The 19280-nt window shown below is 46.2% G+C and overlaps 1 protein-coding gene across 4 annotated transcripts in view; it reads right to left on the bottom strand.

Moving 5' to 3' along the window:
- The window catches only part of KCTD9 (potassium channel tetramerization domain containing 9), a 78830-nt gene that overhangs the window by 8644 nt on the left and 50906 nt on the right, over positions 1 to 19280 (bottom strand). Inside the window, exons 6-12 of one of the 4 annotated variants that reach the window (XM_029604100.1) lie at positions 16946 to 17008; positions 16621 to 16749; positions 14679 to 14746; positions 14069 to 14164; positions 8406 to 8555; positions 8014 to 8119; positions 3 to 136 (exon numbers count right to left, since the gene is read on the bottom strand). In XM_029604100.1, coding sequence (XP_029459960.1) covers positions 3 to 136; positions 8014 to 8119; positions 8406 to 8555; positions 14069 to 14164; positions 14679 to 14746; positions 16621 to 16749; positions 16946 to 17008 — 746 coding nt within the window. The remainder of the gene's footprint in view (positions 1 to 2; positions 137 to 8013; positions 8120 to 8405; positions 8556 to 14068; positions 14165 to 14678; positions 14747 to 16620; positions 16750 to 16945; positions 17009 to 19280) is intronic. The other 3 variants (XM_029604103.1, XM_029604102.1, XM_029604104.1) reach the window with 3 other exon arrangements.

Genomic DNA, 19280 nt, shown 5'->3' with positions numbered 1-19280 from the left:
ACCTCTAAGTCAGTTCCTGCTAAGGTCGCCCCTCGGAGGTTACAGTTTTTCAGTTTGGCATTTTTTAAAGTGGCAACTCGCAGGTTAATTCCTGTCATCTGACTCCCTTCCATATCCACACCCTTCAAGTTAGCACCTAAACATTTGCAGAGTATGGTGGGATTAAAGGAGAACCTGAACTCAATATAATGCCACAACAAGACGACAAACACTACCACTGAAAAAAAGAAAAAATTGCCTTGAACACAGTTTAAGCAGTATACTTATATTGTGTTTAGAAAATATTTTTTAGTAAAATGTCCAATCTTTAAATCTGCAAATAAAAAAATTTGAAAAAAAAGTGTTTTTGAAAGGGGTTGTGGTTTCATATTTTGTACATTATAAATTGGCATCCCACTAATATTCAATATTTTATAATCATTAACTTGCCAACCATCTTCCTATGTTTAATAGAAAATCCTTCTTTAATCCAAAACTACCTTAATTTTAAATTATTTATTTATTAAAGAAAAAGAACAGCATATCTTGTTTGCTGTAATGCTGTATTTTTTCATTTAACTATTCCAATGTACCCGAGCTCTTATTATACCAATCTTATATTAAGCATATTCCAAACATGATGTTCCTTCATTCCCAGAAATTATAGTCCCAGACATTATGATCCTTAATTGCAAAACACTTATCTTTTCATTCTCCCAATGAGGCCACGTTTCAGACTTCGTTTTTCCTCAGGGTTTGTTCTTCCTTCAAAGCTAACCGGAATGTGCATGGGGCATTCTGAGAAAGTTTAGTCAACGGTTCAGTTACCTGTTGACTAAAATCTCTCAGAATGCTCCATGCACGTTCCGGTTTGCTTTGAAGAAAGAACAACCCCCGAGGAAAGACGAAGTCTGAAACGTGGCCTCATTGGGAGTATGAAAAGATAAGTGTTTTGCAATTAAGGATCATAATGTCTGGGACTATAATGAAGGAACATTATGTTTTGAATATGCTCAATATAAGAATGGTATAATAAGAGCTCAGGTACATTGGAATAGTTAACAAATGGAAGAATACAGCATAGCAGCAAATAAGATATGCTGTTCTTTTTCTTTTTTTAAAAATAAATAAATAATTAAAATTAAGGTAGTTTTGGATTAAAGAAGGATTTTCTATTAAAAAAAATAGGAAGGTGGTTGGCAGGTTAATGATTATAAAATATTGATTATTTGCGGGTTGCCAATTTATAATGTACAAAATATGAAACCACAACCCCCTTCAAAACATTTTCTAATTTTTTTATTTGCAGATTTAAAGATTGGACATTTTACTAATAAAAGGGATTCAAGGAGAACCATTAAATGTTTTTTTTCTCTCTCCTCCAACTACATTTCTGTGTAGATGACCCCCCTCTCTCCTTCCTTGGTTGTAAAAAGCAGAGTTGCTTACCTGTAACAGGTGTTCTCCGAGTATAACAGGATGTTAGTCCTCACACATGGGTGATATCAGATGGAGCCCCGATGCGGAAAACTTATGTCAAAGATTCTAAAACTTTGACTAGGCATACTGAGCATGCCATATACCACGTGTCCATGTGGGGTCCCTTCTCCAGTCTTGTAATACAGAACTATGATTAAAATAAAAAATAGGAGAAACTGAACTCCACAGGATGGCATGCAGGTTTCGTGAGGACTAACATCCTGCTGTCCTTGGAGAGCACCTGTTACAGGTAAGGAACTCTGCTTTCTCCAAGGAAAAGCAGGATGGTAGTCCTCAAACATGAGTGAATCCCTAGCTATGGGCTGCTCCCCAGCACAAAAGGAGACAGACACTCAACTAAGTGGCAACAGGCACAACCACTCCCGGTGCTGTTGGTAACAGAGGGGGAAACAGCCTGAACCCAAACAACGGGCCCTAGGTGGGAGAGTTATTTTTATTATTATTAGCTTTTATATAATTGACATTCGTGGGTACATCATGCCGGTTTACAATATAATTGAAGGAGGAAATTACAAAAAACCAGGGTAGGGGGAGAGGAAGCAGATAGGAAGAGAGAAGAGCAAGTTCTACACCTCAAAACAGGTTCTGAAGGACAGACTGGCCAAATTTACTGTTGCATCGGCCATCCCTACCCAGACAATAATAAATGTCAATGCGTGGAGAGAACTCCATGTTGCAGCCTTTCAGATCTCCTCCACAGGAACTGCTCGCAAGTAAGCAAATGACGCTGCCATGGCTCTGACAGAATGAGCCTTGACATGACCCCCAAGATGCAGTCTCGCCTGGGCATACCAAAAGGAGACGCAATCTGCTAGCCAACTGGAAAGAAACAAAAAGTTGGGTGGACTGTCTATAGGCTTCTGTCTGCTCCAAACAGCAGGCTAAGGCTTGCTTGCAGTTCAAACTATGCAGTGCTCGTTCACCTTGGTGCAAATGGGGCCAAGGAAAGAATATTGGCAGGACAATTGACTGATTAAGATGGAAATCCATCACCACATTAGGCAGAACTTAGGGTGCCATATGCATGACAACCCTGTCATGATAAAACTTAGTGTAAGGTGGATAAGTCACCAAGGCCTGGAGCTCGCAGACCCTACACACCGAAGTGACTACCACCAAAAATATGATCTTCCAGGTCAGACTCAAAAGGACCTTTTATCTGCTGAGCCAACATCACATTAAGGTCCCAAGACACAGTGGAGGGCCTTAGGGGTGGCTTCAATTGAAGAAGGCCCCGCATGAAGTGTACAACTATAGGCTGCACAGAGATGGGCACACCATCTACACCTTTGTAGTATTCGCCAATTGCAATAAGATGAACTCTAACAGAGTTAGTCTTTAAGCCAGCCTCAGATAACTGTAGGAGGAGGTCAAGAGTTTTTGTGTGGAAAACGGATCTAGGGCCTTCTGCTCACACCACACAGAAGACCTCCTCCACTTCAGTTCATAGGACTTTCTAGTGGACTGCTTTCGAGAAGCATCAGTATCTGAGACACAACCTCTGAAACATCAAGTGGCTGCAGGATTAACCTCTCAACATCCAGGCTGCGAGCAACAGGGTCTGGCAATTTATTATTTATTTAAAGGTTTTTATATACTGATAACCGCTTGCACATCGTATCGGTTTACATTGAACATATAATAATGAGAGAGAAATTACATGGAACGATCAGATTACATAACATGATAAGAGAAAGTACATAACATTAAGAAGAAAGTACATAACTGCTGAAATAAATATATATATTAACAACTATTGGTATGCAGCAACCTGCCTTGATCTTGTATGATGAGATTTGGGGAAGTCCCCAGACTGATTGGTTTCTCGATGGACAACTCCCTCAGAAGTGGAAACCAGACCTGTCTCGGCCAATGAGGTGCTATGAGGATCATAGTCCCCCTGTCCTCGCAAAGCTTCACAAGTATCTTCGTCACTAGGTGAAATCGGAGAATACACATACAGAAGACCCTTGCCCCAAAAACAGGCGAGGGAATTGGAGGCTGGTTTGCTGTCTGACCTGTACAGGGAGCAGAACTGAGGCACCTTCTGTTGCAGGGGGATGTGAACAAATCTAGATCCAGGCTCCCCCAGAGGCGGAATACCCGATTCACTACCCCTGGTCCAGGGACCACTCGTGGAATCTGAAGGCTCAACTCAGCCTGTCTCCTACCATGTCCTCCGTCCAGGCCAGGTACATGGTCCTGAGCACCATCTTGTACGAGAGGGCTAACGACCAGCTCTGGACTGCTTCCTCACACAGGTGGTACAATCCTGTGCCTCCCTGCTTGTTTGCATACCACAAAGCTACTTGGTTGTCAGTGTGGATCAGGACAACTTTGCTGGACAACCAATATCTGAAAGCCCATAGCGTGTACCTGATTGCCTGAAGCTCCAGGAAGTTGATTTGACAAGAGCGTTCCTGGGAGGACCAGAGACCCTGAGTGCTGAGCCCATCTATATGAGCTCCCCATCCAGAGTGGATGCATTCATGGTTAGTACAATTTGGGTAGGGAAACTTTGAAATGAGACCCCTCTGTTCCAGATCTGAAAGTATCCGCCAAACAGGACAATGAATCCTGGAAAGAAGGGGTGACTCTGATGCAATCCTGGAGACTTTGAGTGGCCCGGCACCACTGCAACCTCAGGGTTCATTAGGCTCTGCGCATGTGTAAACGAGCCAAGGGAGTGACATGGACGGTTGTGATCATATGGCCCAACAATCTCAACATGTGCCAGGTTGACACCTGCTGGCTCTGTTGGATCTGTGCCGTGATGGTAGTCAAGGTAATGGCCCTCTGGCGAGGCAGGAAGGCTTTAGCCTGAGCAGTGTCTAGCAGGACTCCTATGAAGTCCAACTGAAGTGACAAGCTTAGATGGGACTTTGGGTAGTTGAGAACAAACCCTAATGACTCCAACATCCGGATGGTCAAGTGCATGGACCTGCTGGACCCTGCCTGTATCGTGCTCTTGACCAGCCAATTGTCCAGATATGGGAAAATATGCATTCCCAGCTGTGGAGGTGGACTGCACCATGACCAGACATTTTGTGAAGACCCATGGGGCTGACGCGAGCCCGAACAACAACACCCGGTACTGGAAGTGCTGATTTCCCACAACAAGTCTGAGATACTTCCTGACCAGGGAAGATCTCAATATGAATGTATGCATCTTTTAGGTCGAGGGAGCATAGCCAGTCCCCTTTTTGCAAAAGAGGGATCAAAATGCCCAGGGAAACCATTTTGAACTTTTCTTTTCTTAGAAAATTGTTCACGGTCCTTAGGTCTAGGATGGGCCGGAGTCCTCCTGTTCTCTTTGGAATCAGGTACCTGGAATAGAATCCCCACCCTCTTTGCCTAGTGGTACGGGCTTGACCGCTCTGGCCTTGAAGAGGAGAGCTCCACTAGTAGTAGCTCCTGATGCCCTACCGGCCCACAAAACAGGCACGTAGGGCAATTTGGCGAGATACCCAATAGGTTAAATTGGTACCCCTGATGGAAAATGGACAGAATCCACTCGTCTAAGGTTATACTGGCCACTGATTTGCAAAGAACTACTGTCTTCCCCCGACCAGAGAATCCATTGTCCCAGGTAAGGGCAACTGGCTTATGTTCTTTACTACCCAGTCAAAAACCTGTCCCCAGAATTGACTGAGGAGCCAGCTGGGGCTTGGGGGCTCTCTGCTGCCTAGGACGGCCATGGGAGCCCTGATGGTGTTGACAGGAGTGAGGGGGTGGAGGATATTACTTCCTTTGGCGAAGAAAAACGTTTGTCCCCGGTCTCGCCTGCCTCCTAGAAGACGGCGACGGGTCCAGAATACTGGTGGAGAGTTGTTGGATGGTTTCATGGTGGTCCTGAAGCTGGGCCACAGTGTCCCTCACTCTCTCCCCGAAGAGATTCTCTCCAGTACACGGCACGTCAGTGAGTCATTCCTACCTCTGGTCGGAGATCCCAGGCTTGCAACTATGCCAATTCTGCGGGTGCTGATTTCCACTGCAGAGACTCTTGATGTAGTCTCAAACATCATAGGTCGCACGGACCTTGTGATTACCGCACTCCAGGCCCTTATGCACCAGCAACATGAGGGACTCCTGCTGCCGAGTTAGCTGTTTGATCACCTCCTGCACCTGCTTCCAGATGTCCCGCGAGTACTGGCTCATGTAGAGCTGGTAGGCAGCGATGCGGGCAATGAGCATGGCACCTTGAAACACCTTCCTCCCAAGAGCGCCCAATCTATGGTCCTTCCCCAGGAGTGCCAAGGAATGAGTCCAAGAGCACCTGGCCCTCTTGAGGGTGGATTTGACCACTAACTGGTGGAACAGCTCACGCTTATCAAATCTGGCAGCCTTCGGAACAAGTTAGGCCTTGTCTGCTTTCTTAACGGGAGGCACTGTGAGGGGATGTTCCCAAATCCTCTGCAGCAACTCCTTAAGGATCTTGTGTACTGAGACCACCATGATCTCCTTAGGAGGTTCCATGAACCGAAGGATCTCAAGCATTTTGTGCCTGGCAACCTCCTCAAACAAATAAACAGGATGGCTTCCACCATCACCTCACAAAATCTACAAAGGTTAAGTTCTCAAGCAGAGCATTCCTTCGCTTCTCTAAAAATAAGGCTCTGAAGGAAGATCATCGAAGCCTTTAGAGAAGGACTCCGAAGTGTCATTCCTCCTGGGTCATAGGGTTCTTCATTCTCACTGTAAGCCACAGGGTTTTGGGCTCAGCCTTCACCCAGAGTTGCAGACACTGGTAGAACTGGACAACGGGACGGCAGGCCTTGGCATCTCTGCTGGGCTCGTCGGAGCTTCCGTCTTGGAGGAACTGGCAGTGATCACCATATCTGTAGGGGAGGCCTCTGTGTCCTGCCGGGCCCCGATGCTGTCCCAGGAACTGGCGCCAGCAGAGTCCATAACGCACAGATGAGCAAACTGAGCTTCTTCAGAAGTGGTACGAGGACGGGTGGCACCTTGTCAGGTGCCGTTGGTGCCACAGGACTGAAGCCCTGCAGTGCCCAGTCTACTGCTAGCTGGACTCAGTGTGCCAACTCCTCCTTGAACGCTGCTGATGCCAATACCGACAGAGGAAGGATGGGTGGCCAGATTCTCTTCGGACCCTCAAGGTGGACTGGTGACTGGCATCAGAACTGGAGGAGACCGTTGCGGACCCCTGGCATGGATGAAGGATTGGCAAAAGCTGGTGCATCCCCGTGGATTGGCAAAAGCTGGTGCATCCCCTTGGATTGGCACCGTGCATCGACGGGGACTGGTGCCAATGCCTTTTCGGCTTCCCTCAATATTCGGCCTGGTCCTTCCCTGGTGCCGAGGCCAATGACAAGGAATCTGTCATCCTCGATCTGGAGGAGACTGACGATGGTAGGTCTCTTGCGCCCCTATCCACCAGTGGCATCAGTGGAACCGACGGTCCCACAGATGTCAATGGCTCAATGTCCACTGGTGTGGCTTCTTGGTCCTTTGATGCCAATGCCTCAGATGTCTTCGAACCAAAGAGCTGCTCCAGCTTGTTGAGTCAAAGCTGATGTCCCTTCGAGGTCATCTGGAAGCATAAGCGGCAATACGGACGTAAATGTGAGGTCCCCAGGCAGAGGACAGATATCTCATGTGCATCTGTGATGGACATGGTCTTCGGGCACCGGGGGCATCACCGAAAACCAGAAATGGCCATGATGGACAAAACAAAAGGGGCACAAACTGAAGGGGATGGTGTCGATGGCCAGCAGGCACCGATGCACCACCGACAAGGGGAATCTATCACGAAAGGAAACTTACCCAAATTGCCGAAAACCCTGACTAGGAGACACTACGGGAGGGCTCCAAGAGGGACCCGGCGACGGAACGATGAAGAAAAACTGCAAAAATGCGAGAAGAATGAAGTTTTCCACAAGGCCAAAAACAGCCAAAGTGAGCTCACATCGCGAGGCTTACAGCTCTGTGGAAAAAGAGAAACTGGAGAGGACCCTGTGTGGATGTGTGGTATAGGGCATGCTCATCCACCTGATGATGTCACCTATGTGTGAGGACTACCATGCTGCTTGACCTCAGAGAAAAAACACACATATCACATTATAACTTTGAAAGCAATTAAATAAAATCCTGCCCCAGTGAACCCTAGTCTCTCATAGAAGGAACAAACAGCCATAGATGAAATATTAGTTTCATTGTAAGCAATAAATGGCATTAGCCATGTAAAAGTCTGTTCCACTCTTGTATTATTAAAACTCAATTATATTAATACCCTGAAAACACGGACAGAACATTGTCAAATGACATCACCACATATTACGTTAAATGATATATGGTGATGCGCCATAAGGTGGCATCATTCAGTTGCTATGTGCTGCAGTGCTACTACAACGCCTCTCATATTCTCTTGCTGGTGAAGATGGAACCTCTAGAATAGTAAGAGAGCAATCTAGAGGGGGTGGAACCAATCGTTCTCAGGGTATGGGGGGACCTGATCTTGATCAGAGGATGGTCAAATCTGACATCAAACCGGATTTGTTATATTGTTTGCTTTACCTTCCAGGTTAGCCTTAAGGCCTGAGGGATCCTCAAAGTTACATCCTTTTAGGGAAGCTCCTTCTGCATTTGAACAAAGCATTTTCACACCTTGGAGATTTGCACCCTGTCAAAATGAATAAATCCAGAGCAAGATTACAGTGCACTGGCACATGGCATGTAGAGGAGCTATGTTAAATGATCTCAAGTGCAAGAATGACTATTGACACAGATGAAGTACAATGTGGGAAGTTAAATCTTTTGACTAGACTGCTCCTTTCATGTTACTAAAAAGATACAGCAATGTACAACATACCTAGCTAAGAATCTCAGCAACAATGCATTCTCTTTACAAAAAAATAAAAAGCAAACCCGACACAAGTGCTCATTTTTAAAGGAGGAATGGGACTTACATCCAGGACAGATCCAGACAGATCTGCTCTTTCCAGGTTTGCGCAGCACAGGTTGGCATACACCAGATTACAACGGCTCAGGTTGGCCATCTTAAAGTTAATGTAACGGAGATCCAGCCGGGAGAGGTCAGCACCGCTAAAATTCAGACCCTTCAGAAAATATCAAAGAACACAGAAAGAGTTATTTACATAGCAGTCAGGGTTAGAAATTAGTAATGAGAAGGGGGGAAAAAAAAAAAGACATCATGCTTGGCATTACTCTGTAAAATTATATGACAGTATCCTGAACATTTTGTGCTTTGCTAGAAAAAAAAAAATCCCTTAAAAGTTAATATTAAAACAAAATTATTGTGCTTCAGAATGGTCAGTAATCAAAACCAGAAAACCTTTTTGTGCTGGGGCCACATTACAAGTTATTGAGCACAATGAGGGCCAGAGGGTAGGGCGGGGTTGGGCGTGGCAGGGTAGGGTACAGCAAGTCCTATAAACAGCAATCAATTCTCCACCACTTACTGCAGGCATTAATAAGGACAGGTGGATCTAGAACCTGTCACCAGGGATACTGAAAGTAAAGGCCAAGCCGCACATTTTACTCTCAGAAATTAACGCCTGCCCAAGGGCAGGCATTAAATTCTAAGCAACCCAGAAAAGTGTACAGAAAAGCAGAAAACAAGCCACACATTTTACTTTCAGTATCCCCGGCGACTAACTAATAGGCTCATCAACATGCATTTGCTTGTGATAAGCGCTATTAGTTTTCAGGGACTTGGCCGCGTGTTTTCGACGCGCTATTACCCCTTAGAGTATAAGGGGTAATAGACTGAGAGGGCAGTCCCTGATAACTGGTGCGCCCTCTGTAAACCTTCAGTATTAAGAGTATCCAAGCAATAAGGAAAAACACCTTGGATGGATCAATACAAATTGAATATCATGGATCAATACAAAATTGAATATCAACTATAAACAAGGCTAAGCAAAAAACTTGCAACCTGAACTCTTAATCAGTCCCAAACCGATCCTGAAATAATTATACAGTCGAGCTGAAAGATTATCCCAAAGAACCCCCAACAATCCATAGGGTAAGCATCTGGACTGATCCATGGTACTACAGGAACGAAAATTAGCAGGTAAGGAATAATTTTCTTTTCCCTGTACGTACCAGGATCAGTCCAGACTGTGGGATGTACCAAAGCTTCCCTAAGTAGGGTGGGCCACTGATAGCCCAGCTCGAATGACCTGAGCCCCAAAGGAGCCCACGATCGGTGGTTGAAGATTCAAGCGATAGTGACACGTGAATGTGTGTAACGACTTCCAGGTAGCCGCTCTGCAAATCTCCTGCAGAGAGGTCACTCTGCTTTTTGCCCAGGAGGCTGCTTGAGCTCGGAGAGAATGCGCCTTTATACTGTCTGGCGGTGGATGCCCAGCTCCAACGTACGCCGTAGAAATTGCTTCCTTTAGCCAGCGGGCAATGGTGGTTTTAGAAGCCTTGTTTCCCTTCTGAGGACCACTCCAGAGGACAAGAGGTGATCCGATAAACGGAAGCATTGGTAGCCTCCAGACATCGAAGGAGGACGCACTTGACATCGAGGTGTCTAAGCTCTCTGGAATCCTCGTCCTGGAAGGACGGCAGCTCCACCAACTGATTCAAATGAAAAAACGAGACCACCTTTGGTAGAAAAGATGGCACGGTACAAAAGGATACCCCTGAATCCGTGAAGCATAGATAAGGCTCTCTACATAACAAGGCTTGAAGCTCCGAAATTCTACGAGCGGAACAGATAAGACACCAGGAATACTGTCCTGAGAGTGAGGTCCTTGAGGGTAGCTCTCTTCAGAGGTTCAAACGGTGGACCGCCTAGAATTCGAAGGACCAAATTCAAGCTCCACGAAGGACCTAAATTGCGTATCGGTGTCTTCACATGTTTATTCCCTTTAAGGACCGGCCTATGTCAGGGTGCGATGAAAGAGTAGTTCCATCCTGATGATGGAGGGCACCAAGGGCTGCCACCTTTACTCTGAGGTAATTGTAGGCTAATCCCATCTCCAAACCTCACTGCAAGAAAGATAAGATCTGGGGTATTGTCGCAGGACGTGGAGAAAGTTGTGTGGACTGGCACCAAGACTCAAAAAACTTTCCAGACCCGGACATGGAGGTGGAAAACTTCCTAGCCTTGAGAAGAGTGGAGATCACAGCCTTTGGGTACCCTCTTCTTCTCAGCCGGAGCCGCTCAAAAGCCAGGCCGCTAGACAGAAGCGATCTCCCTGGTCGAAAAATACTGGGCCCTGTCAGAGAAGGTTCGGCAGATGCCTCAGTCGAAGTGGGCCGTCCACCACTAGGATTGACCAAGTCTGCAAACCACGGCCGTCGAAGCCATTCCGGAGCTACCAGGATCATGGGCCCCAGGTGACTATTCTTCGGAGCACCTTTCCCACTAGGGGCCAAGGCGGAAAGACGTAGAGCAGGAGGTCCCGCGGCCATGGGAGGACTAAGGCATCGATGCCCTCTGCGCCTTGTTCTTCTTCTGCGACTAAAGAAGCAGGGAGCTTTCGTGTTCCTTTGAGTGGCCATCAGATCGAGATGGGGAGTACCCCATCGCGTGAAGAAGTGTGACACTGCTTCCTGGGACAGCTCTCTCCCCCTGGGATCTAAGCGTTGGTGATTTAAGAAGTCCGCTTGAACATTGTCTACGCTTGCAATGTGAGACGCCGCCAGATGGGTCAAAGGGAGTTCCGCCCACGGCATTAGTTTGTTCGTCTCCTGAGCGACGTGGAGACTCCTTGTCCCTCCCTGATGGTTGATGTACGCCACTGTCATTGCATTGTCGGAGAGGATTCGGACTGCTCGGCCTTGGACTAGAGGCAGAAAGCGCTTCAGCACCAGACGAACCGCTCTTGTCTCCAGACAGTTGATGGGCCATGCTGACTGAACTGGTGTCCACTGCCCCTGCGTCGATTGACGTCCACACACAGCCCCCCCAGCCGGTGAGGCTGGCGTCTGTCGTAATGATCATCCACTGCAGAACCTCTAGGTCCACTATTCTTAGCAAGTGATCCAGGTTGAGCCACCAGGTCAGGCTGTCCTTGGCTAGAGATGATAGCGGCAGAAGAATCTGAAATTCCCGAAACACCGACTTCCAATGGAAGAGTAATGCTCTTTGCAAGGGACGCATGTGGGAAACGCCCAAGGCACTACATCTATAGTGGAGGCCATGGAGCCCAGCACCTGGAGATAGTCCCAAGCAGTGGGAAGTTGGAGGTTCCGAAAGCACTGAACCTGAGAGAGGAGAGATTGGGCCCGATCCAAAGAAAGACTGTGCCCTCTTTGGTGCCGAAATGAGCTCCCAAAAAGTCGAGTGACTGCGCCGGAGTGAGGCAGCTCTTAGCAAAATTGACAATGCAGCCTAGCGACTGGAGGAGAAGTAATACTCTTTCCACTGAGTGCTGGCACAAATCCGTGGACTTCGCCCAGATGAGCCAGTCGTCCAAATAGGGATGGACCAGAATCCCTTCCCTCCGTAGGGCCACTGCCACCATCACCATAACTTTAGTGCAGGTGCAAGGAGCAGTCGCCAGGCCAAATGGCAAGGCCTGGAACTGGAAATGCTGCCCTAAAATCTTGAAGCGGAGGAAGCGCTGATGCTCCTACAGGATGGAGATATGAAGATAAGCCTCCGTCAAGTCCAAGGACATGAGGAACTCTCCCCGGTGTACCGCGGCAATCACTGAGCACAGGGTTTCCATCCTGAAGTGTGGTATCTTGAGAGTCCTGTTGAGCATCTTGGGGACTACGAAGTAGACTGAATAATAGCCGAACCCTTGTTCCAGTACCGGCACCGGGAGAATGGCACCCAAATCCAGGAGCCGATCCAGTGTTTGTCGCACTGCGTACTGTTTGATGAGACCACACAGAGAGAAGACAAACCTGTCTCTGAGAGGTCGAGCAAATTCTAAAGCGTACCTGTGCCGTCTGAGGTGATTTTGATCCACTCCTCGTAGAAGAGGGAAAGATGTCCTCCTATCCTGGGAATGAAGGGTGGACTGGCAACGTTTCATTGGGTAGATGTAGCAGAGGTTCCGTGCATAGAGGAGTTCCGAGCCGGACTCCGGCCTCGAAAGGAATGAGACCTGGACTGCGACCTCAAAGAGGGAGTCCTGTGACGACAACGCCATTGGCCTCTGAACCGGGTCCACGTAGTGACGATCTTCCGGCAATCTATGTACCTTATTCACCTTATTCTCTCCAAGCGATTTAATGATCTGGTCCAACTCGTCTGGGGCGGACCCATCAATGTCCCCGTCTGCATCCCCAAGGAGAAGGTCCTGCGACCCAGGGTCCAGCAAGTTAGGAGCTAAAGACCCCGAGGAATAACAGCTGTCCGTCCTGACTGTCCCCTAGAGGGATCCAACACCCCTGATGGCCTGGGGACCTTTGCTGGTATAAGTTCCTCCTCCTGCCATTCAGCTTCCGCTTCTAAAAAAAAGAGCTTTGTGCATTAAAATCACAAACTTAGAGGAAAAGGCCTGCTGTCTCTTTAAGGTCTCCCCCCCCCCCGGGGGAGGGGCCGCATCGGGATGTCAGCCAGTTGCACAGGGCTTAAATTAGGTGTAATAAAAGTACAAAATCAGTAGTAAAATGAGAATTCCCTTCCCCCATCTGGCAAAGAAACAGGTGCGGCAGGCTGGCTTCTCCTAACTATGATCCATCCAAGGAAAGAATTAGAGGAAAACAAAGAATAAAGAAATTCTGTAAACTATCCTCTAAATGAACTGGGGAACCGAAGGTGCAACTGCCATCTGCTGGAGTCGGAGAAATACTGAAGGTTTACAGAGGGCGCACCAGTTATCAGGGACCGCCCTCTCAGTTTTTGCTCTGACTCCATCTGTTGGAAGGGGGGACATAACCCACGGTCTGGACTGATCCTGGTACATACAGGGAATCTTCCTTTCAATTTGAAGGTAAAACTTTCTCCTTTGGATTAGTGCTGCAATCCCGCTAAACTACATCTGCTAGGAGATGGAGAGATACTGAATGGCTGAGGTCACTGCAGGGCTATATCTAGGGTGATGTCAGCTTTGAAATCTGACTCAGTCTCCATCTGCTAGCAGGGGAGCACATAACCCATTGGTCCTGAGTCCATCTGGCTACACGCTAGGAAAGTAGTTTTTTTTTTGGTTTTTTTTTTTTAACTTGTGCAGGTCAACGCTGGGGGGGGGGGGGGGGGGGGGGAGTGTTTGGGGAGTAGGTGTAGGTGAGCTCTTTAGCAAGTTTAGGGAGGGGGTGAGGGCAATTTCTGGGCCTTGTCCCTTTAAGGAATGGCAACCCTGGCAGAGGTGGGCCGCCATCATGCGTTTCAGCTCAGTTTTATGGCACAATTTTTAAATCATGCATTTCTCCTGCGATTAAAAAAAAAAAAAAACAAAATCGCATCGCACAAATGCCATAATATTGTGTCAGGGAGGGGCAAGCTCTCATGGGATAAATGTCCCCATGATAAATTGTGCCTCCTGTAATAAAATATTGCGGCATGGTAAATGACCTTGCTAGAAAGTAAGCCCTCTGGAGATAGGGAAATACCTAAAATATTTGAATGCAATTTGCTTTGAAGTACCTGACAAAGCGAAATATAAATCAATAAAATAAATAAATCTGAAATGTACTGCACCTGGCACCGCAGTTCTGACTTGGTGGGCGTTGCAAGCAAAAAACGGACAAACTCCTTCCTTGAGATTGGAGAATGGTCTTCCGCTGGCTGAGAGTTCTTGAACAGAAGCAGCAAAGAATAGTTCAGAGAGGGAAAATAACAGGTCGATTGAAAGAGCTTGATGTGCAACCCTTTGGGGGCCCCCCCCACTCCCTATGCAGGTTTCAAACTACAGGACATAAGACCCAAAAAGTGGGCAATCCTTTTTGGTTATGGGTGTATTCCCTGCCAAGATGGAAAGAGAAAAGTCTTCTGGGTAGGCAATGCACAGTTTAAGTTTAAAATTAATTCTCCAAAGTTCAAGAACTTGAGTTTTGAGCCTCTTGCTCAATAATGTACCCAGGTGTTGTAAGTGCTGTAAAATAATACACAAACCCTGCTAATTATTTCCTTGTCACAGATCAATACAAATGTACAAACAGCACCATGTGCTACCAAGCAGCTATGTGGGTGCTGGCAGCATCTTCACTGGCTTTGCATGGAGCCACAACTATTAATGCAGACCACTCCGATGCAATCACATCAGGCAAGGAAGTATAGATTTTCGAATAGAAATAAAAAGGCATGTTACCCTTATTGCAACTTCCAGATGCTCAATCAATGAAGTTATACCAAAAAATTTGGCTTCCTCCAAAACACCTGGCAGAAGTTTAAAAAAAAAAAAAAAAAAGTGATTTATCATTTAGGAACACATAATATATACTGCCATGACCTTCCCATTAACTCTTGTTTGGAGGCAAGATTTGAGTGGTCTTAAAATATCACTGACCAGAATAAACTAAAAACCACCAGGAACAGTGGATAATGTGCTTTTGACATGTTAATCCATCTTATTAACACAACTTACTCTCAGAATTACACTGCCATTTCCCACCACTGCACACCCTTTGGACAAATTTCTGTTGAAAGATATTTACTTGTGCAACTGTTAAATGAGTTTCTTGGGGTACAGAGCTGATAGCTGGTTCCCTGAACCCCACTCTGCTGGAATAGTTCTGGCCTTACTGACAACCCCAAATGAGAAAGACTAAAATCACTGTTATATTAAAAACAGAAAAATATTACCCCTGAAAAGGTAAAACAGCACTGTATGCTCTCAAGGGAAAACATTTCTGAGCTTGCAACATTAAACAGCATGGTTTCCATTTATTAACAGGCTGAGAATTACCGTGAAGAAGGTAAAGCACACAGCTAAACAGTTTAATCTTCATCTGCTCTAAGGACAGATACTTTGCTAGAAAGCATGGTGTGGGGGCTGTACAATAATCAGGCCGATACAGAAGCAGGCTAACAGTGCGCTCCGAAGGAGCGCACTGTTAGCCTGCTTTTGGACGCGCGTTTTCCCTTACCCCTTATTCAGTAAGGGGAGGAAAACGCGCGTCCAACCCGCGGCACCTAATAGCGCATGCATGTTGATGGCCCTATTAGGTATGCGCGTGCGATTCAGAAAGCAAAATGTGCAGCCAAGCCGCACATTTTACTTTCAGAAATTAGCGCCGACTCAAAGGTCGGCGCTAATTTCTTCCGGCACCGGGAAAGTGCACAGAAAAGCAGTAAAAACTGCTTTTCTGTGCACCCTCCGACTTAATATCATAGCGATATTAAGTCGGAGGTCCCGAAGAGTAAAAAAACATAAAAAAAAATAAATTTTAATTTGGCCCGCGGCTGTCGGGCCGAAAACCGGATGCTCAATTTTGCTGGCGTCCGGTTTCCGAGCCCGCGGCTGTCAGCGGGTTTGAGAACCGACGCCGGCAAAATTGAGTGTCGGCTGTCAAACCCGCTGACAGCCGCCACTCCTGTCCAAAAAGAGGCGCTAGGGACGCACTAGTGTCCCTAGCGCCTCTTTTTACCGCCGGGCCTAATTTAAATAAATTAACTTACTGTATCGCGCGTTTTTTACTGTATCAGCCTGTATGTGATTTCAGTGGCACAAGGATGGGGAAAACATTCACTGCACACACAAACTGCATTCAAATTCAGAGAAAAAATGTAAATGCATTAAATATAAAAAAACAAGCACTCCATCCTAGAGAATACCAAATTATTATAAGGAAATATGTTCCAATATTAAAACAAAACTTTTTTTGGAAATGGTATCAGAATTCAAATATGCTTAAGTTATTAAGTCACAGGCTCTTGCCTGCAATGGACTTCAACCTGTATCATAGCAAAAGCACTTTGGTTAACCTCATTTACTTTTTCCACCAATCCTCCACACTTTATTTCTAAAACAACCTTACTTTTATTTTTATCTTTGCAAATAAAATTCATTCTCAGTTTTTTTTTTGTTTACTAAATTGCCTCGTTAAAACTTGTACCACACAGTTCACCCAATTCATAATGTGGGTGGATTTTCCTAGCCCCTTTGTCTTTCATCAAAAGTATTATTTAAGTTCTGCAGGGAGAGACAGTGCTGTCAGTCTGCATTATGGCAAAACTAGAATCAAAACAGCGGATTCAAGGAAGCCAGAGAAGCACTATGCGCTCAAAAGCTTGTTACGGTCCACACCTACCCAATAAATTAATGCCTTCATTTACAATCAGCTGCCCATGCCGTAAATAGTTCAATATTGGCTCAAAGTATTCTGGGCTACGATCGATTAGAAATGCCCCTCGGTGGTCCTGTGTATTTCCCCAGGCACCTAGTGTCACAATCAATTATTAGTCAGTACATTATAAAATTCATGAAATTCTGCAACCGAGCTAATTACTTTCCAAAATTAGTCCTGCCTTTTTCAAACAAAAGTCTTAAGAATAAATGTTAACCCTTCCATGAATGCCTTTTTCCCCCTGTTCCTTATCTTCTTTCAACCCCTACAACCATAAAAAAATCTGTACCTTGCCTAAGCTCTCCGGTTTCTGTGTTTTTTGCTGTCTTCCCTTCCACAGGCTCCCTGTTTCCTATGGGATTTAAATCAGTATCGGTTTTTGCATATCGAGCATGCCAGTCACTCATCTTTTTGTACTCTGCACTCAGCTCATTCCCATTCCAATTCCCATTCTGCCTCTTCCAGTTCCTTCAGCCAGAATGCTCCCAGCCTCTGATTAGTTGACATTTCTTACCATCTTTACAATGCTGTGTGATTATTTGGACATATTAAAGGGAACTAACACAACAAAGATCAGCAGACATGCTATAGGCGAGATTTTTGCATTAGAATAAATACATTAGTAATTAGCTTTTGAAAGCTGTATTCCTTTCATCAGGTTGGTACAGAACCTGAAGGAAGCAAGCACTAGAAGGCGAGTCACTCATGTATTTACTCCCATAAAAAGGTATTGCCTACAGTGTTTTTCCTAACATTTATTATGAACTTTAGACCTCTCCTACAGAGTTCCTATACTTCTGGCTGCTTCATTTTCCTTCTCTCACATCCTGGTGTGAAACTTCTTCAATGTCAGTAATTTACACTCTGTTTATATCACTCTTTGATCCTAAGGACATTAGTAGACGCAACACAGAAATATGAAATGATTACTGTAAGACGACAGCACAGACACAGATTCCCACACCCAGTACTTTGATCCCCAAGTCACATTTTCCTTTTCATACAGTCAGACCAGTCCATATGAATGGGTTATGCATGCCAATCAGTAGATGGAGACAAAGTTAACAGGCTTGCTGATGTCACTCCATATAAAGCTCTATGCTGCCATCACCTTGCCAGTATTCTCTGTCTCCAGCAGTTGGTGGACATGCATCCTGTACTGTGGGTTGTGGCCTGGTAGGATGAAACAGGACAGAAATTGCTAGGGGCTCCTGAGGTGACAGATTAGTTTCTCTCCCTCAGCTAAGCAAGGTCCTTGGAATCTGCTTCAGAAGAAAAATGGAAGAGGTGTGCAGCATCTGAGGAGACAGCTTGGGGTTCCCTCCATCAGTTCAAAAAGGCAGGACCATGGGCTTCCAGGAGGGCTGGTGAGATCTTTCCTTCTCCCTCTTCCTGTCCTCTCCTCACCCCTTGCCTGTTTGAAGAAGGCCCCTATTCCATTACCCTCGTGGGTCCAAAAATTGAAGGTTTCTTTGCCCTAAGCTGGGCCCGAAGCGCAATGATGACTTCTGGACAGTGGCTTTTGTTTTTTCCAGGTGATAACCTCATGGTCAGTATTCCTAGTGGGGCAGAAGAGAGAATTTCTGCTTCCTTGGTTTTTATGGTGGTGCATTTACATATACCTGTTCAGAGGGTGCCCCTGGCGATTCCTTCATTTTGCTATGTTGGGTCGCCATGTTCACTTACAAATATTCCCTTGGACTGGCTATAAATCAGAGGCCTTCTCACAGGTGAGAGTGGTAGCAGTGCTAAAGAGACAGTATCTTCATGCACTCTTATCTGTCTGATGAGCTGCTATGAGAGAGGTCCATCCAGGAAAGTGCCACAGATATTCAGGAAGTATCCATTTGTTGCAGGACTTGAGTCGGATGGTCAACTTTGCAAAGAGCAGGATTCAGCTGTCATAGAGCCTGATATATCTCAGAGCTTGGGTAGCTGAGAAGCAGGATTGTGTGTTTTTGTTGTCCAACGATTTCTGAAGGTGTGGCCAGGAATCTGTTCATGGGAATAGTCAGGGTTCCAATCGTTTGGTCTTATCTTCAGACTTGAAGGCCCCATGGCGAAGGCATGGGATCTGGTACGGTCAGCAGGAGATCACATGCAGCCTCTTTCAGGGGTGGAATTTTCAGTCCTACAAATACTTGGTGAGCTTGCCATTTCTGGAGTCGACTGGGCAGAGCTCACTTGATGGTTGGATTGCAAGCTCCTGGAGATCAGGGTAGAATTTGCATCTCCAGTCGGGTGAGTGATCACCCCAGCTGTAAGCCTGCTGGGGTGGAAGGCTTTCAGGACCGATTTGCTCAAGGTCAATGGACCTCAGAGGAAGCGGTTGGGTCCATCAGCCACTTGGTGATTCGGGCAAGTTGGCTGGTACTTTGAATTTGTACTTTGGCTGGTTGATATGGCAGTCTGGGTGATGTCTGACAAAACCCCAACACTCACATATGTAAACTGTCAAAGAGGAACGAGGAGGTCGTCGCGTTTCCTTAGAAATGGCACTGATCCTTTCTTACGTGGAGCTGACTTGGCTGGCTATGTTGGCATCTTGCGTACCAGGCACAGTAAACTTACAGGCAGTTTATCTCAGTCGACAGGTGCTAGGTCTGGGAGATTGGGGCTTTTCG

Source organism: Rhinatrema bivittatum, chromosome 5 (assembly GCF_901001135.1).
Source record: "Rhinatrema bivittatum chromosome 5, aRhiBiv1.1, whole genome shotgun sequence".
NCBI classification, from domain to species: Eukaryota; Metazoa; Chordata; class Amphibia; order Gymnophiona; family Rhinatrematidae; genus Rhinatrema; species Rhinatrema bivittatum.
This window is presented reverse-complemented; position numbering and strand designations above follow the sequence as displayed.